The sequence below is a fragment of the Tetrao urogallus genome (genome assembly GCF_951394365.1).
Source record: "Tetrao urogallus genome assembly, chromosome: 7".
Lineage (NCBI taxonomy): Eukaryota > Metazoa > Chordata > Aves > Galliformes > Phasianidae > Tetrao > Tetrao urogallus.
The window spans coordinates 4357808-4378214 of NC_136820.1; the positions used below are offsets into that span (position 1 = coordinate 4357808).

General features: G+C 44.3%; 1 protein-coding gene across 2 annotated transcripts in view; it reads right to left on the reverse strand.

Moving 5' to 3' along the window:
• PDE1C (phosphodiesterase 1C) overlaps positions 1–20407 on the reverse strand; it is a gene marked incomplete at both ends in the record, with an annotated part of 281466 nt that overhangs the window by 162778 nt on the left and 98281 nt on the right. Inside the window, one exon of one of the 2 annotated variants that reach the window (XM_079538518.1) lies at positions 14954–15054. The exons of the other annotated variant lie outside the window; for it this stretch is intronic. Coding sequence (XP_079394644.1) covers positions 14954–15054 — 101 coding nt within the window. Of the gene's footprint in view, positions 1–14953; positions 15055–20407 lie in introns of those variants that run through there. 2 annotated transcript variants of the gene reach the window in all.

A 20407-nucleotide genomic window follows, 5' to 3' on the forward strand; every position in this document is an offset into this window, starting at 1 on the left:
ATCAGCTTATACATATCCTGCTCCCAGCATCATGTTTCCATCCCTGTCATGCAATGCTGCTGCACCCTTAGGCTTTCTTCAGCCTAAAAGCAGAATCTAATTCCCTTTAGATTCCTTTTCTGTTCATCTGGTAGCTCTTCAGGGTTATGCTCTGTATAAATGTGGATTGTACATAAACTTAGCACAACAGCAGCTAACTGGAGCCCAAGCTGTTCCCTAAAGCCCCTGTAATTCCTCCCTATCTAGGAGCCCATAGATGAAGAGAATTTAATACAACCACAAAAAAGTTTGAATTCTGTAAGGACCTCCTCAGAATTCTGCTGAGAGGTGAGTCAACATGATTAAGATGGCATGGAGAGGAGGGAGGGTGGAGGAGATGGAGAATTAAACAGCTCTGCCCACTGCTCTGTTTTTGCCCCATAATCACACACCTCAGCATATCAACTAGCTCAGTGAATTGCTTGTTCACTCCTACACAGCCTCTGAAGAGAGACCTAAATCACATTTTTTACTCCTAACAGCAGCATGATTAAAATGGCGTTAGTCCATATTTATTCCATATTTATCCCACAGGGTTTGACAGTGATGGCAGACCTTCAGCACACGGAGTGAAACTTTGGTTGCTGCAGAAGTAAGTGAAGGACACTTGCCTAGCTTTGTCCATGGAAACTTACACTGAAATCTAAAAGTTAATGAGCACTGTGTTCAGAATAATGAGTTGTACCTGCCCTGGTAATATCTCTATGGGCTCACAGCCTCCAGGCCCATGATCAGTACCAGGATACTCACTGTTAGTACTGGACTTACTACCAGTGGTACATGCAAGTGAGAACAGGTGACACTTCATAGTTAATGTAATGCTGCTCATCTCAGTGGCCACAAGCGTGTCCTTAGCCTGCTGAGATGGTCAAACTACTTAATTTTCCTTAGCCTTTCCTTTGGAAGCACAGAGATGAAGTCATTTCACCAGACTGAAACACGAAATTCTGGCAAGTCTTGCTCTTTCCTGCCAAACTGAGGGCCCTGATGTTAGAACAGGCGTTTAAGATAACAGTGCTGAAAGTTTATTTTGTAGCTTAGCAAATAAACAATAAGATAAGCAAGAAAATTTGGCTAAACAGAAGCAAGCCCTTCAGTTCAATCTAGAAGACCATTCCTGCTCTTTCATTACCACCACTGAATCTGCAGCCATGCTGGATGTCATTCCTCCCCTGCTGTTTTCCTTAGCAGCCAGCCACAATTCATTTTTACTCCTTTTCTCACCAGATCTGGCCCAGAACTCCCAAGGCTTCCTCCCTCTGGCCACATCTAGGCAGCAGAGAAAGACCAATTCCCAGCTCCTGAGTCCTGGTGCCTTCCCTGACCACACCACAGCAGTGTATTAGCTCATAACAGGGCCAGGCACCATCCCCTGAACGTCACTGCCAAGGAGGAAAGGCTTGGGGCTCAGATAAAGCTACTTTTTTCAACTGATGGGATCACGTAAATTGAAAATCTTCTCTCCCAGCAGCTCAATATTCTGAAACATTCACTGCATTACAAATTATTCGTCATCATCACTGGATTAGTGATGCATTTGAGTTATGTTACCAAAGTCTATATTAATAACCATGTATAAACCAATTAACAAAATCCAAATCTCACAGCACAGACTATGGACTGGCATCTGTCAAAGCTCAGGATCTTATGGGAGCCCTGACCAGCACTCGTAAATATACTGAGAGTGCCAGACTTTGAAGGGGATGATGCCATCAACTGCTATTGGGTTTTTAATTCCCTAATTGAAACAGGAAGACCAGCTTTCCTGCTTTAATCACTCTCTAATAGATAACAAACATCATTTATTGTTTCGTCCACACACCCTGTTTAGCAAAATACTGTGCTGTTTAAAACAATACAATCACAGAGACTAATGACAAGAGAGGAGAAGAAATTATAAAGTGGATGAGGAAAGAGATTTCAGCTGGTATTTGCAATGCGATGGGGGGTTTATGTGGGATTTTAAAAGACAAGTCGTTTTAAATTGGACCCTGACCTACATGGGGACACAGTGAAATCAGGAGAGGATGAGGCAGTCATTTTTCTCACTGTAGGTAGATTATAAGAGTCTGCGTGCTCTGAAGTATGGGCATGTGCAGTGTAACCATGCAATGGCAAGAAACATTCACAGCCTGAAATAGGTGCAACAATTTCAGAGGAAACAGAGACAAGACCCTGAAGTGGGACAAGAGATGTACAGCCAGAACATAAATTTAACTTAAACTGATTAGTTTATCAAACTAAATAATGTATGTAAAAATAATCAAATGTCAACAAATACCCTCACTGCTTCTGCACAAGAAAAATGCTATTTTGATATTTAGCTGATCTGACAGTTTTCACCAGTTCAGCTACTGAGTTTTCTGCACTGGGTAAACAAGTATTTCAAGAAAGTTCACAGTTTCATCGCCCAAAGAGGACTGAAGTTGCTAGGCCATACACTGCTCCTGCTCTTCTGCAACATTTTGCCTTGACAATGTTCTTACGTGCAGTTAAACAAAGTTTCCCACTTTCTCATTTGGGGTTTCATGTGTGTAATGATTCCATGTGAAGTACAGCAGGACAGGAAATGTTTTTAAATTCTCCTTACAGAAAAGCCTCGCTGACAGTGCAAGCTGTGAGGACTTTGTTCTGCAATCAGCTCAAAGCAGCTGCAATCCTACCTCCAGCAATTCAGTACAGATTCAACAGAGCCTGAAGGCATCACCACTGGGGTTATACGGACATGGTCTGGGCAAAGTGACATCAGTGACAACTACATGCTATACCATATGCTCTTACGAGAGATGATGACCCTAAATTCAGTGCAGCTACCTCAGGCAGGAGGCTTGGGTAGGACCCCACGCAGCTGTAACAACTGTGCTCAGATAACAGCATGCCAGAGGTGGGGTAGTACAGGTATTTTATTTCCCACTGACATCGAGATGATCTGTCATAAATTGTCATTATTTTCTTGAGCTTCATTTTAATGGACAACCATGGCTTGCTCATGCTTTGATAAACAGTGCTGGTTGACAGAAGAGGCAAGCTAACTGCTGTGCATCTCTTTGTGACACAGTATGTATATCAAGTGTGGAGAAAATGAGGCAAAAGTTTTCTTAATTGGTTTGCATTGAACAGTGTGTATATACGAAGGCTCAAAGGTTTCAGGCAAGACAGCCTGAGGCAGAGGGATCTGCAGGGAACAGTGGGAGCCCCGTGGGGACAGCTGAGCGCTCCTGCTTGTCACACCATGAGGTGTCAGCAAATCAGAAGGGCTAACTCAAATTCAGTCTTGGAACCATCCTGGACGAGACAAGAACTATATTTTAATGTGCTGGTATCTCAACTACCAAAAAAAAAAAAAAAAGAAAGACAGTAAAAGTCTTCTGAAGGCTTCTAAAAATCTAGTTAAACTAATGTGGATTTTGTACAGAACCAGAACAGTTACTGTAATCTTGAAGCTCTTCTACTATTTTTACTCATGTTTTCATCACTCTTCATGTCAAAAACAAAGCAAGCAAACAAAAGCAATAATTTAAAAAAAAAAAAAAAAAAAAAAACACCTTGCCATTGTAGCTGGCATGGATTTAGCTGAGGAAAAACATTAAGTAAAAAATTAAAATGGAGAAAGGGCTCTTCTCAGTATCACTTTTGTTACAGACAAAAAAATAAAAACTAAAAAGATCAAGTCCCAACACTCTATGACCTTCACACAACAAACTACTGTTTATCAAGACATTCCTACTTCATGTGACCAAGTGCTGTTTCTAGATGGCTGCTCCAAATGGCTGATGGAACTTCTGGCTCTGAAATAAACAAGGAAGATGACCCACAGAGCACAGGATGGGTGGTACTTCAACAAGCCTAACTACATCTCTCACTGCAAGAGACTAAGGCTCTTTTTGAACAATGGCATGGAAGGCAGGGAGGGAATTCCTCCCTGCTGCTGCGAGCATCGTGCTGCACACTGTGCTCACTGGGCAAGATCAACTTCAACAGGGGGATGCTGCTTCCTTCTCTTACTACAGTAACTCAAAAAAGGGAGCAGATATGCAATCTTTTCTGTGCATTCTCTGGTTGTATCCTAATTATTTTCCTACAAAAAGAACTGAAGGAACCAAGTCAGAACAACAAGAAGTGTAAAAGGGGACAGTTCTGTTTGAAATAAGGTGAAATACCATTTTGCAGAGAACTTACAGTGTCAATATTGGTGCATCCTATATGTTCAAAGCACATAATAGTTTAGCTTAAATTCCATTCCCGCAGTGGGAAAGAGCTGTTAGATCCTGGAAGAAACAAGCGTGTATAGATTAAAAACTTGTTTTACTCACTGCTGCTATGCAAAATGAGCATATTCAGATCCTACAGGAGCCAAACAGGCAGCTGTCCAGTTTATTTCATGCAGGGTAGCTGTGTGATTAGTTACTGCGTGCACGATGATGGGAGAGAGGCGGGGGGGGGGGGAAATCATTGTTCATACCCCGGATTAAATATCTAGACAGGAAACATGCTCTCGAATTACATCAGAGCAGACCAGCCGCGTGCGCGAAGTCACTAAACAAATCTGCATCTTGCCCTAAGCTCTACTAAATCTAGTGGACTACTGCTTGTTATTGTTTCCCCCTCCCGAACACAGCCCACCCTCTCTGCCCGCTCGCAGACAGCTGGTGTGACGCAGGATTTTAAATCTCATGGTTTTTGTGCCAGGCTCTCTCCTTACTCCGGGTTACAGGCTGAAACACTCGGATTACTGTTTAACAAGCCTAAACATGGGGTGATAAAATCACTGCACAAAGCCACAGTGTTCCCTTTCCAAAATTATGTCCCTTCCTCATTCCCACCCCCCACCTCCCAGCCACCTCCTCCTTCAGCCCGATGACAGCTTTCAGGAACGATTAGGGGCTTTTGGGGACACGGCCCTGCACAAGGAGGGAGGGGTAGCTATTGTCCCGGCTGTGCCTCCCCATTAATGGACTGGTTACTAAATGTCAGCTGTAGGAAAAAGCAACATTTCAACTTCTCGTGAACCGCCAGCGCTCTTCCTCTGGGCTTTCCCCCGCTGTGTTCTTCCAGGAACAGCGACTGACAGAGGGGAGCAGGCTGAACAGTGAGGTGTTCAGAAGACAGCCAGCAGCAGCCCGTATGGAGGAGTGTTCTCGTGGAGGGGCCTCCAGTGCTGAGTGTGATGAGTGATGACAACCTGCAGCTCAGGAGCACTGCCCCACACCCGGGGCACAGGAGCTCCTCAACACAGCAGGGAGAATTTTGGGAAACTGGTGGACAGATGGGAGCGGTCCTTGAACACGCACGGAGAACAGGGGAGGTGATCACTATTTAAGGCCCTACTCCCTGCTGCTGCCAGCCGTCTCCCAGGTATCTTGATGCCGCAGCAGCTGTGGGAACGGGGTTTTCAGATGACTCAGAGATGAAGATGTGTTTAAATAAACAAATCCTCCAGCCCTTTCCACCAAGTGCTGCAGTTGTGACACCTATTCTAGTTCTTAAAAGGTTGGCTGTTCTAAGGGTGGAGTCAAGTTCTCTCCCTCCACAAGGTGAAAGCAATGCAAAATGCTATTTGATGTTTCACAGATTTGGAGGCTAGGTGGGACCATTATGATAATTTGCTCTGAGTTATTCAACAAATTTGCATAACTCCAGAATTTGACTCTTCTCCATTTGCAAGCAGATATCTTGCTACCATTGAGCTAATCAGAAACAGGTCTTACAGAGATCACTGAGCATTTACGTGCCTCTCTCTGCAAAGCACTTTGCAGACGCTCTCCATACAACCTGAATGACTTTATCTACTTATCCAGACAAACTGCAACCAGAGCTGTAGGCTTCTTGCAGCTGGAACACTAGTGCATAGAAAAGGGGGGGGGAAAGAAAGATGATTGCCCAAAGCCAATGAGAATGAGAGGCAGAACTCTGACTGGCGTTACACCAAGAATGTGGCCAAAATATCAAAGACAACGCCCCAGTCCTGTAAAAAACAAAGCAACAGCAATCTGAAGAAGGGACCCTCATTCACCTACACAAAGTCATGTTCTGAACGTGACACACAAGCAGCGTTGTCTGCGTTGATAGCCAGTGGTATTCTTGCAACACATGGGTTTTTCTTCATGGTCTCCCATTAAAATATTAGTGAGGTAACAAATTGGGCAGCATTTTTAAATGCTTTTAAAGGCAGCCCTTTTCCCTGTGACTTTCATCAGTACTCCTAAATTACCTGCACACACACTGTGTTATAAACTCTTTTAATAAATAGCGTAAATAAATCTAACAAATGTTTACATGTAGGGGCCTGAATTGCTCACAGGACTAATCTTCTTTCTTCTCTTAACCCTTTTTCTATTTTTTTAAGCTCTCTCATTCTCCTCTCCACCCTTTCTGAGTCACTATGTTCTTACATATACGATATCCCAGTTCTTCCCAGCCAGCCTCAACCCCCACAGCTTCCTCTATCACTTTTCCAGCAAATCCAGAAGAAAAAAAAAGAAGAAGAAAAAAAAAAGAAGAGCTCTTCCATCTGATGTAGCTGTTCCTGATGTACCAATATGTGTATAGGAGGATATTTAAATTGTGTATGCAGTCTCTTAACTTAGCAGAAACCAGTAACTGCTTACAGCTAGTGAATCGCAGAAAAACAGCTGCTCCACAGGAGGCATGGGAGGAAGTGTGATCTGAGCATCATTTACAGCAACCATTGGAACTGTTCAGCCTTGCAAGGGAGTTTATGCTCTACTTCAACTCCTTTGCCCTTAGATGCTTGCTGCAGTTTGATTTCCCTGCAAGGACTCCCCGAGTGTCACAGCTGTAACTACAGGGCTCTGAACAGCATTAGCTGTTAAAATGGCACAGATCTTACATTTAATTTGTGCTAATCTTGGTGTTGAAATGAGATTTTCACCAAGCCAGGATTTATACTACAGATGGATATTGTGCAATTTTCTGTCTTGGCTAGGAGTTTCGTGAACAAATAGTGTCTGTTCCGAGGAGGGTAAGAAATCACTTCTAAAATGATGATACAGATCTACTAATAGCCATTCTAAGTGTCACATTAATAACAAAACGGCTCCACAGCTTGATAGATGCAGGGAAGAAAAAAAAAAAAAAAAGAAGAAAAAGCATGAAGTTTACATGTATCTTAATGAATTGTCTCCTCCAAGACTACAATAATCTCCTGCAACTCTCTCCAAGAAAGATTATGACAATCCTTGCATGCCTAGCCTATGCAGCCTTCCTCATCCAGTGTCACCAGTTGCTAGACACAGAGGCCCTCTGACAGAAGATGACGTAGTCTACAGAGACATGAATTGGGTAACTTGGCAAAGAGAGAACTGGATATCTTTCAAGTCCCTTCTCGAAAACCAGAAAGCTACAGCTGAGTGCTCTGCAACACCCTTCTTGGGCAGAAAAATTCAAACAGCCCCAACACGGACATAAGCAATTGCTGAGAAAAATCCTGATTCCACTGAAATCAATCAGCTGAGCCTATAATCAGTTTCACTAGCTTCTGAGCTACACTCAATCTACTGCTTTTTGAATACCCAAGAGAACTACAGACAAATTTTGGCTGAGGCCTGGGCAGTGTGGAATCTGCTAGAGGAAGGCCCATTGTTCAGCTACACTACAAATGTAAATACAGAGTTGGGCTTAACACTACTGGGGAAAATCTTGTACTGTCACAGGGCTAAATGACTTTTCTCAGCGAATTACTTTCAAAACCAAACTCTTCAAAGAAAAAAAAAAAAATTCTTTGAAGATCAAGAACTGAATTCTAATGTCACCCCTGGAAACGTATGGGTATCAATGGAGCCATTCTTCCCAGCATTAGAAGCACAGTTCATGAGATCAAAAACAGCCTTATGAATCCAAACAAGCCCTTCTAGAAAACCTCCGATCTACCCAAATCCCTAGTGGTTTGAGAGCAAATCACATCTGCAGAGGTATGTTTCACAAATGCTATAGTGTTTTAATGGGTCAGCCCTAATACATGTATCTCAATCACCCCTCAGAGACAGTTAGTTTCTAGTATTTTGAAGGGACAGAACTAATTTTTTTGATGGAAAGAGAACAGAAAAGGAATATCTCATGAATTGCAGAAAGAAAGAGAAACACACTATTTAAAAAACCTTTCAAGGGCTGAGTTGGGTTTAACATAGTGTTTGAATCCTCCCAGAGCTGGCAGATTAGGAGATGAGCTGGCCTCACAGCCTTTAAAACACATAAACATGCAGAGGATTTTTCAGTGCCGTCTTCCATTGAGTTCTATTTCTTTATGCATGCACTCCTATGCCACCAAGACATTTTTTAAAGAGAATTCCAGAAAGACTTGTAATTTCCCCTTGAGTTAAGGTTTAAATTCATCTTCCCTGAAATAACTTTTTTTTCATATTCTTGTTTCTTATGCAGGATTGCACGCTTTATAGCGGTGATATTTGAAAAGCACTGCATTTAAATCACAAAGGGAGCCCTTTTCTTTTACAGCAGGCTACGGTCTTCTTTTTATGATTGCGGAAATAAATAATTGCTTTTGAGGCTGCAGTTATGATTCATTTGTACTACCTCCAGAAGAATAAAAGCTTCCTTTATGATTAGTGTAAAAACTAGAGTGTATATTATTTCTTAGACAACATTTCAGTATTAAACGTGAAGTCCTCTCTCTTTTGTTACCTACAGGATTCATTTATTGATTTAAGATTCAAATAAAAGTCACTGGACGGAACGAAGTAATTGAAGGACTGTGGCGAATTTTTTCAGTTTACTGAATTACTACACCTCCAAACACTTTACTTTTAAATTACCTTCTTTTAAAGTTGCTATGTTCCAACAATTTGTTCCCCTGTCCGCTTTTCTGTCATGAGATCAGCAGCTGTCAGCGCTTCTGTCTGCTACAGGCAGTACGAAATCAGCTGTTATGGGTCAGTTTGGTGGTCACAACGAGGGGAGAATGATATTGTAGACCAACCGGACCCCAACAAACTTGACAACCAGCTAAATCCCTCATACCCAAAGAGTGGCTCACCCCAACTGGGAATTTAGAGGCCTACATTAGAGCACGGCCTTCCCCAGCACAGACCTGGCAGTGAGACCTTTTCAGTCCTCCCAGGAAGCACGACAGCAAAATGTCACCCATTCCTGCCTCCACCTCCTGCTCCCTGAGCATGCTCATCTTCACTTCCAGCAGCAACTTGAAATACATGAGAAGAGTCAAACAGAGTCTTAAGAGGACTGTACAGAGGTTTCTTGACACGGTTCTCTGATCAACAACCCCAGCCCATGCTCATCACAAAAACCAAACGAAGAAAAGGGCAGCAGCATCTGTTTAGAAATACGATTGAAGGTAGCTCAGTCCTGCTTCCAAGGTGAACAGGGCTTCAGTTTAAACCTAGACTCTCAGGAGGTTCAGGAAGGCTGAAACCAAGACCAAAGACAGCAGGAGTGCCTCTTTCACCTCCGGAAAGGAATTAGCATATTCATATTTTCCACTTGAAAGTTGACTAATTTACACATTTACTAACAAAGTGGTGCTTTCTGAGGGGTTTTCTACATCTTTACTATCTGTTGCCAGCTAAAATATTTGGGGACAAAGACTACTGTGTAGAGAGCACCACTGGAACTGAAGGGAGCTTTCTGTTTTCCTGTTTATGACGGCTACATAAATGAAAATGGAGCGGATGAGGGTACTATCACCGGGAGAACCAGCTGTTCTGCATGTGACATTTCTTCATGTAAGAAAACCTAAAAATACTGTGGAGTACATATGGATGAGACGGGGAAACAAATAACCGAGCAGTGGCTCAGTAATGCTTGCCAAATTGTCTTCAGTCATTGAGGTTCCATGTTTTCCCATTGAAATTAGTTGCATCATCATTTATTTCAAAAACAAATCTGAATTTCAATCTTCCTGTATCATTTGCATTTGGACGTCTTCACCATCGATAGGATGCATGGTGCTCTGCAGAGGAAATTAAGCACATCCCCTACGTGCTGAAATATCTTTCCGGATCTTCAGCAAAACCATGAACTTTTCAAACTCACTGATTTATGTGTGCTTCTATTTTCCTTCCCCTTCAGATTTTTAAGACCAATTTTACACTGACAGGTTTGAGCAGGAGAGCCGGACAGATGAGATCAAACTCAAACATCCCATTTGAGTCTCAGCTCAGAGACTGCTGCTGTTTGCAGTTTCATCTTTGGCAGCATGAGGAAGGGCTACACTGAGAATGAAGGGATTTATTATGACTTCAGCAATTTAACATTATAATTCCAGCTATCAGGAAGAAAGTTAAAGTACATTTTGTCTTTTCTCCCTCTGCAATTCTTAAGCTATTGCAGGGGCACCAGCAGATCCTGGTTACACTATGACAGCTAAAAACCAACTTTTTTATTTTTCTTCTGCAAAAAACAACCAAGAATTAATCTGAAAATACCTCCAAGCTGGATCTTTAGCTGCCCTAAACCATCACAGCTCAACTGAAGCTCTCTGGATACGTGCCCTTGCATTCTTAAATACCATCAGATACAACATGTAATCCTAGTGTTGAAAAGGGCTCAGGTCTCCATGTCTGAGCAGCTGGAAGGTAACTTAGGCCACTTCATAGATCTTTAAGAGCCCTAAGTAGCAAATGAGAGTTTGCAGTCCTGCAGCTGGGAGCCCAAGTGCTAAAACAACATCCCAACACAGCCATCACTGCTCACTGCTTCATGGAGAAACCACCAGCTTAAAAAGCAACCATGCAGATGTGTTTTGAAATGGGGTCTCCAAGCTCTGCCACAACTAGTGCTCCATAATAGGTCCAGATAAACTTTGATGGATGAAGGGCAGAAGGTCCTGTGCGTAAGAGAATGAGTTACTGGCTATTGTAGGAGAGTGCAGGGCAGACTCATAAGTAACTCCTCTGTATGCAGTGTCCAAGTCAGAGCTGGTTAAGGCAAGTCTGAAAAAAAGCCAGCCTTATGGAAAGCCAGCCTGTGGGGTGCAGAAGACAGAACGTGGCCCTTACTAAAGAGCAAAAAACTCGAGTCCCTTTTTCTAGCAGAAGGAATTACTGAGAGCCATAAACAAGCAATCAGCACATCCTTCAGGAACATTTTTCCTTGCAGACTGAGGCTGTCAGCCTTCATGGGTGAACACAGCTAGGAAATAATAGGAAGCTGTTCAAAGGCAGTCTCCCTGTGAGATCACAAATGGACATCCCTGAACCCGTGCACAGCCAAGGAACAAAAGAGATCTGCTCATGAATTAAAAACGTGTTTAGGAGGAGGAAAATGCAGATACTCCTCAGGCAGCCAGGAGGGGAAGCCCCTGGCAAGGCATGTTTTTTGCTTTGTGCAGCTGTCAGAGACGGGCAGTGTTCAGACTGATGCAAGTCAAATGCAAGTCAGAAGTCCCCAGGGGCTGTCCTGGCATAAGGACAGGGAGTTTGGGGGCAGCCCTCCCTTCAGGACTTAATGCCTTCTCACCCCCAGGCATTAGAGCATACACACCTTTCTCCACAACTTTTCTGCTCATTCCCCTATATTTGGCAATCTGCTTTCTCCCACCCTGACTCCCAGGCAGGGGTGAGGATGGGACTAGGGAGCTCGGAGGCACTGCCACAGGAAAACACAGCATTCTCGTGTAACAGCTTGTCAGCATGTTTCATATGTGGCTCTGCAGGCTCTCTGTTCTTACTACCAACATCTAAGATACTCCAGAAGGGACAGCAAGCTGCTCAAGCCTGGTTCATTTATGATGACAATGAAACTCAGAAGCAGGTCTAGTCCTGGGAGGATGATGCTGCAGGGAAAGCTGGTTCATTCATTCCAAGGAAAGAAAGGTCTCTGACGGCTGCACAGGCACACGTTTTGCTTGAGAAGGGTCCTGTGAGAAAAGCTCTGGAGTAAACTCCTTGCTCACGTTGTGGTACGACATGAAAGGTCAAAGCGGTCAGAAGTCAACTGGCAAGAGTTTCAGGGAGTTTCAAATACCTCTGGTGGCACTTTTGCCCAGGAGACAGCTTATTTAGAAACCTTTCATGAATATTTATTAAAAATAGAACACTGAAAGATTAATTCTGATCTGTGATTAAACTTAATATCTAACAGGGCTTGTATAAAAGCTGCCATTTGTTCCTTAGGTCTCTCGTATGAGACACCCAAGAATTTTACCACATAAGAGTGGTAAAATTTATCACACTGCCTTAAACATGTGGGTTTAATTAACCCACTGCAGGTTCATTGACTTCTTGTTGATTGCTTCACAGAATCATTAAGTCACAAATATGTATATGTCAAGTAACAATATTTCAGAAATTTTATGACATAGATATTTTAGCTCTTCCTTAAACAGTAAAAGGAATCTGCATATGGTCCAAGAACCACTGCTTCCAAATAAGACAACCAGACTGTCCTAACCAAGAAATGCATGCTGGAGAGATGCATAATGAAACCAAGAAGGAAATTTTTCCAATCTGCTCCCATAGGCGAGTTCAATATCTTGTCTGCCCCTTACAGCAACATACAACTCATGCTGCAGACACATGCTTCAGCTTCTCAAAGCCTGCCTTCTGCACTGTCCAAAAGGCTTCTCTGTTCCTTACCCAAAGGCCAACCAGCCTGTGGGACAGAACTTCACTGGGCACATGGCATATAGCAAGAAGAGCTATGGCCAGAATTGTTTAAGCAGAAAACACTAAATTACGGGAGTCTGAAAAGAGCATCAGCTTCACCGCCCCTTTGCAGCCTTTGGGTTTCCATTCCCTTTCAACTATGCAGGCTGAGACGGGGGGAAATTAAGACTCCACTCCCTGGAAAAGCTAGGTACTGACAGAGGCAGTGAAATGGGATCTCCTCTGGGGAGTCACTGGGAGCAGACGCACCAGCTGGTGCTGGAGGTGGGAGCATAGGGAGGAAGGTATGAGCCTAGCACCAGGTGAAGTCGTACCAAGGAGATGTCAAACCTGACACTGAGCACCTGGGACTGTTTGTATCATCACTGCCTTTCTCAGTGCAGGAGCGGTGGCAGGATGCAATAACCTGTTGGGTCCCTACCTGCTGCAGCCTACAGGTCCTTGGCAGCATGCTGCCCCTGACTGCCTGCTTAGCACTGCTCTGTCAGTGCACCAGATGCAAGGAGTGATGTCTCCTCGAGTAGTATTTGATCTCTGCAGAATGAAGTCCCTCGTTTACAAGGCTTCTGAGATGGCCGCGCACATCGACTCATTCTTCTTACACAGATGTGAATAAGAAAGGAGAAGAAAAATCATGAAGTATGACGCTAAACCTCAGACTGCAACCAGCTCGTGTGCGTATGCATATAATGAGTGGAGATGGAAAATTTACAGCCAATTTCTTCTTCTTTGCCCTTCTATGAGCAAAGAAATTTTGAAACTCAGAAAGAAAAAGTGTGTTTGTGACACGCACACAGTGCCAACACAGGGCTATACTGAGAAACAGCCTGAAGTTCAGTAATTGCGAATGTGGAATAAGTCCTGCAGTTTTGCCAAGTCTCCCAAAGGTGGAACAGCCTGGAGTTTGACAAATAATGTGCAATCACTGCTTTGTACAGAAGACAGGAGAGACCCTGAACAAACCTGCTGCTAAGGAATTATCTGCAAAACTTCAGGTGTGATCCAAACCAGCATGCTGCTAAACTCTGTATTAGATAGAAGCGCAACGACTCCTAATGCTACAGCATGGCACAGATTTGAAAATAAGAGGGGTTTTTTTGCGTGGCTGTTCTATTTGGAATGCTTACAAGACAGCTGTCAACCAGTTTGATTAAGTTCCTTCACAAAATAGGCTTCCTGGAGTGACGCCTTGAAGGACATACATATTCATGCACGTCTTTTACTCTGCATGGAGTCCTGCAGAAGTTTTGGATGTGCTTTACAAAAATATGCCGTCACTGCTCACACTAAACAACTCTCACAGCAACTCCAGTTTAACTGGAAACCCTTTGTTGTCCATTTTTAGCCTGCTCCTCTTATGCGTTCCCAGTTCTGCTCTTTCCTATCCTTCTTGTTCCCCCCCACACACACACCCTGCAGGCTGAAACATTCTCTAACATGAGAAACTAAGGGAGAAAAAAAAACAACTCAGTTCTGAACACAGAGAGGGATGCAGCTTAATATGGCAGTGTTCCTCTTTGGCTGAGCCAAAAACTGATGGGCAAATAAATAAATGCTCTACAGCCAACAGTGACTCTTATTGCCGGTAGACAACATTTTGGATACTGAGACTCTGAAAAAGATGCCAGACATTAACTCTAAATAAGCTACACAAGCTCTACGGTGTGTAAACTTCCATATTTCTACAGTCCCAGGCTGTTCTTTAAGCACAGGAAGCAGTGTCCCACCGTTTCATGACAAGTCAGGCTGAACAACAAACGTATAAACTAATCATTAAGATCTGATCTGTGCATCATTAATTTGCTGCTGCCACAAGTGGAAATCTCTTCCAATTGTGCTTTCTCTGCCTATTTTGTCCTTGTTAATTGCATCAGTGCCAGAAATGGTGTACACATACAGGGAAAAAAAAGTCTTTCTGTAGGTTGCCGCTAATGGAAGTATTACTCAAATCGGAGGACCCAATTAGGTTCCACTCCAGGCAACAACAAAACTTTTCCAGTGAGGCAGCAAAAGTAATTAGCATCTCACAAAGCTGCTGCTAAATTACCGTGTCTCATTAATGACATTTCTACTTGCCCGCTAAGAACGTTTGTTCGGTGTAACACGCGGGTTTTGTTTAAGGAAACAAGTGGATCTTTGCTGAGATTAAGTCACTGTATTTATGGAGAACAGGTGTGGAAACTCCCTTGTCATTTTGAAGGTACCGACAAGAAAGGAAAAGGAAAGTGCTACAATCACTTTGACAATGGGAGGAAATGGGAGAAGGACGTGGGGGAAAAAAAAAAAAGAAAAAAAAAAAAAAAAGTGTTACTTACAAGCCTCGGAGCCGAAGCCAGATTTTCTCTATCTGCTCTGGCTGTAGGTATTTCAGAGAGTTGCTCTCAAATTCTTCAATCTCCTTCGTGGGCGACTCCATGGCTGCAGGTTACCGCGTCGGTTATGGCTCGGCGATGATGGGCGGCTGCCCCAAGCACACGCTCCACCTTTAACGGGGCTGCCCGCCAGTGGCCAACATTTCTGGCAGCCCCTTCTCCCCCCTCCCCGGGCGCTCAGGTGTACGCGGGGGGCACGCCAGCATCATCGGGCAGACCCAGGGGTTTAGCGGCTCAGCTCCGGACTAGCAAACCCGCACGGATTTTTCTTTTATTAAAAAAAAAAAAAAATACCAACAATAAGCCAAGGATCCAACCAGTAATACTGGCTGAAGGATCTTTAGCAAGGGAGGGAAGGGGAAAGGGAAATCCCTCGCTGCCAACTGAGCCGTCTGCATGGGCAGCTGGGGAGCCTGCACCGCCACGCCGGCGGCATCCCGCTCTCCCTGCGTGCCGCTCCCCCAGCCGGCTCAGCATCGCTCCCCCAACCCCGGCGTGGGCTTTTCTTCCCCCCTCACTTACCAGCAGCGCTGCCGACAGGCTCAGAACTTGACAGCCGAGGGGAAAGTCGTCTGTCAGCATAGCCCAGGCACAGCTCCTCGCTCTGCCGCCCTCTCCCTTGCACACACACACGAACGCGAGGGAACGGGCTGGCGCTGATTAAAAGCCCGACCGAGCCAAAAAGGAAGGGTAAATTACAGAAAGTGAGCGGCTCGCTCCTGGCAAAGAGCCGTCTGCTTCATCGCGAGGCAGCACGCACTCAGGCAGAACGCAGCGTGCAGCTTCAACTTGGGCAAAATTCACTTTAAAATACAGAAATCGGTAAAGCAGCACTGCCCGAAGCCTCACAACACAGGATGGGAAGTTCGCGCAGCAGAGGGAGATGAAGCCCAACACTTGTAACAGCCTTTTCAGTGCTTTTCAACAAGAACCGCTAAAGGTACATTAGGAGACAATGCTTTATTCATAATGCACGAGGCTTGCAGCAGGACCTATGGCTGAACTGGCGGCTCGCACAGGGCAGCAAACAGCCCGGTTCTACAGGGGTCCCACGGTGAACTCCACACCAAGCCCAGGCAAAGCAAGAAGCAAGACACGGGGCATTTCTCTTAACACCACTGGGGTCCATCCTCCAGGTACAGGGAAGACAAGAGGACAGAGATGTCCTTTGTCACACCGACCCCACCCACATTGGTGTTTTCAGCCAAAGACACTAAAGCTGAAGGGTTAAAGGAAAGGCAGGGGAAGGAGACATCATAGTGAGGGTCTGCTACAGGCTGCCTGGTTGAGAAGACCAAGTGGATGAGGCCCTCTATAAACAGGTAGGAACAGGTTCACATGGTCCTCGTGCAGTGCACCAGAAATCAAACAGCTTCCTGGAATGTACCGATAATTTCCTCATCCCAGGAAAGTACAGGAACCCATGAGGAAAGTGCTATGCTGGACCTTGTCCTCACCAAAGAGGAGGGACCGGTGAGTATTGTAAAGCTCAAGGGCAGCCTTGGCTGTTGTGATCATGGAATGGCAGAGTTCAAAATCCTTAGGCTATCAAAGAGGTTGTGCAGCAAGCTTGTTACTCTGGACTTCAGGAGAGCAGACTTGGAACTCTTCAGGGAACTGCTTGTCAGGGTGACACGTGGGAAAGCCCTGGAGGGAAGAAGGGCCCAAGAAAGCTGGTCGGTATTCAAGGACCATCTCCTCCAGGCCCAGAAGCAGTGCATCCTGAGAAAAAGGAAGGCAGTCAAGAACGCCAGGAGGCTCCATGGACAAACAAGTTGCTCCTGGACTTACTTAAGCTCAAAAAAAAAGTAAATAGGGAGTAGAAGCAGGAACAGGTTATCTGGGAGGACTACAAAGAAGTTGTCCGAGCAGCCAGGAAGGAAACTGGAGAGCTGGTCACGAGGGATATGGAGAAAGCTGACTTCTTTGCCTCAGTCGTCACCAGCAAGGGTTCTAGCCTCACTGCCCAAGTTGCAGAAAGCAACAGTAAGAACTTGGAGAAGGCAGATCTGTGTGCTGTAAGTTAAAATCAGGTTCGAGACCACTTAAAGAATCTGAAGGTGTACAATCCCATAGGACTCAATGAGATCTATCTATGGGTTCTGAGGGAACTGGCACATGAAGTTGCCAAACTGTTATCCATCATGTCTAGTGAAGTGGCCTTTTTTAACTGAGTTACAGTGTCAGTGGGTAATGGAAGAGCCCACAGGAAAGGGGGCCCACAGGAAAGCTGGAGAGGGACTTGTTATAAGGGCAGGTATCAACAGGACGAGGGGAAATGGTTTTAAACTGGAAGAGGGTAGATTTAGACCAGATATCAGGAAGAAATTCTTTACCTTGAGGGTGGTGATGCACTGGAACAGGTTGCCCAGTGATGCTGTGGATGCCCTGACCCTGGAAGCTTTCAAGGCCAGGCTGGATGGGGCTGTGAGTAACCTGCTCTAGCGGGAGGTATCCCTGCCTACAGCAGGGGGTTGGAAGTAGATGCTCTTAAAGGTCCCTTCCAACCTAAACTATTCTGTGATTCTAAGCAGAGCAGTTTGCCACACCAGGAAAGTCAGGCTCCCATGAAAACAGCTGGCTGTGATTTCCCATGCCAGTTGCACAAGTGCGGAACACTGACACACAGCAATTGGTGGAAATGTGAATACATTAATTGGCCTAAGCAAGCAAGCCCCTGTTTAAAAAGCTTAAATCAGTTTTTAGAAACATCACTTGGCTACTTCAAAACCCATATAGGCAGTGTAATAACAGACAATTCCTGCCTGCACAGAGATTAGGATAATCCCTATGAGCACAAATACACACACAAGGATAAAAACAACAGATTCTATACAGCAGATTCTATACAGATCTACACAAAATTAGAGAGGTTTCAGCTTTGGGATCTGTTACGTGCAAGAAGGTACAAAACCAGGCTCAGGCTGCTGATACTGCACAGCAATTCACCAGTTTCACCCTTCTGTGTTACACATTCCAGAGTGAAATTGAAAACTAGAAGCCTTGCATCCATTCATGTAAAAAGCAGTTTTTCAGTAAGGAAAAAAAAAAAAAACAACTTTTCAGTAAAACCATAAACGTAAAAACTTTCCTTCCAAAGTAGAAAAAATGCCAAAGTTCATTTTAATTCTACTGAGATCACACAAGTTCAACACAAAGAAGATTAGACATGACATACACATGAGGCCATAAAAAGTACTACCACACTGAAAGACAGAACAGCCTGTACTAACTTGAACTTTACAGTTTTGATTCTTCAAGTTTCGCCAATTTTGGAGCACTTTTGATCTTGTCAGTAAGATGACCCAGTCTTCTGACTCGTCATTAAGACCCAGAAGCTCTGCCACATTCTCCATAGGTGACAGATAATCATTTCTCTTTCTCTACTCCTAATCATAGCATCTCATCTGAGAAACAGCACAGCATTACCACCTGCTCGTGGGAAGGACAGTAAGGAGTTTAATGAAAAGGTCACTGTAAGAGGAAAGCAATGCCATCATTCACTATTTCTTCATCACTTTGCCAAAGAGCATACAGTTGATATTAGACCTGTCGTGGGCATGATTCTCCATATGCAAGCCATCCCATTTCAGCAAAACCACTGCAGCTTTTAGTACTTCTGTGACCACACAGATGCTGAGACTTCCATTTTGACTTAGGAGGCACAGCTCTCCCACCCTTAGCTCCCAAGTGTTTCAGATATCTTAAAATAAACCCCACATGAAAACCAAAAGAAACTGTTCAACCTCACGGATGTGCACGGGGCTCACCACAGTTACATTAAATAGCCAGCAGAATGAAACTCTCCTTTTATACTTCATCCTTCCCCATAGACCTCTTTAAATTCTATTGCTGGATGCATACAACAGTATTTTCTCCACTCTGCTTTAGTCAGGAGCATTTTCCGAGATGTTTCATTTATTGCCAGGAATCATCATGGCAATAAATCAATAATTCATGGCACGCCACAATTCATACACCTTTTAAATAACTTCTCCCTTTAAACTGTTAAGTGTATCAGCTACAGCTTAAGATATGTCAGTAGCAATCTGATGGCAGTGTACCCTGTGTGTCCATAGCTTACCTATGCTATGCCTTTAAAACGGATCTATGAACGGATCCGTTTAGAACGGATCTATACGGATGCTATGCCTTTAAAATACCAAGCTGTGCCAAAAGAATGGATGCATAAATGACAGAAGAGAAAAATCATAGACTCATAGTATTATTTCCGTTGGAAGGGACCTTAAAGACTATTCAGCTGCCACCCACTACATCAGGCTGCTCAGGGCCCCTTCCAACCTGGCCTTGAACACCTCCAGGGATAGTACTTATTTTTTAAGTTATGAAAGAAAGCCAAAGCTTTTATTTTCAGCTGATATCTGAAAGCAAATAGGGACAGATGAGAGTAAGGATTAAGGAAAAGTTACTACAGGTTGCAGAAACACCAGAAAAATGATGAACCAATGCCATAGTTATGAAGGCAGACATACAGCGGAGAGATGCTGGGCAGATAGAAAAGAGCAGAGGAGAAAAAGTAAAGAAAGATGAGGTTCTGCGCATGGATGCCACTAGAGAAGTAAGCAAATATTGATGCTGTTAAGGTGATACAGGAGAACACAGATACAGGAGAACATCCCATCCCTGATGAGTGCATGACATTTTGTATCATTGAATTTTGACCTCCAGGAGCCTCTGAGCTCAGAGGCTACTCATAGAATCATAGAATGGTCTGGGTTGAAAAGGACCACAGAGATCATCTGGTTCCAACCCCCTGCTGTGTGCAGGGTCGCCAACCAGCAGCCCAGGCTGCCCAGAGCCACATCCAGCCTGGCCTTGAATGCCTGCAGGGATGGGGCATCCACAGCCTCCTTGGGCAACCTGTTCCAGTGCCTCACCACCCTCTGGGTGAAAAACTTCCTCCTAATATCCAACCTAAACCTCCCCTGTCTCAGTTTACAACCATTCCCCCTTGTCCTATCACTGTCCACCCTCACAAACAGCCATTCCCCCTCCTGTTTCTATGCTCCCTTCAAGCACTGAAGGCCACCATGAGGTCTCCCCGCAGCCCTCTCTTCTCCAAGCTAAACAAGCCCAGTTCCCTCAACCTTTCCTCATAGGAGAGGTGCTTTCTGATAGCTAATTATAAAAATAAATAAAAGCAGGAAGTTGAGATGGGTGCTAGATCAGGAGAATGTAGAGAAAAAAATGTCATTGCACTCAGTTGCTGAGGAAATGAAGGGCTGGACTGATATGATGTCACAGCAATGATACTTATAGGAGTTATGGACAGAGATAGGGCTTCCAAGGTTTGTAGGAAACAAGGCAATATGTAAAACACAAAATGGGAGGAAAGCACATTGGCAAGAGAAACTTCAGTGTCATCCCCCATGGAAG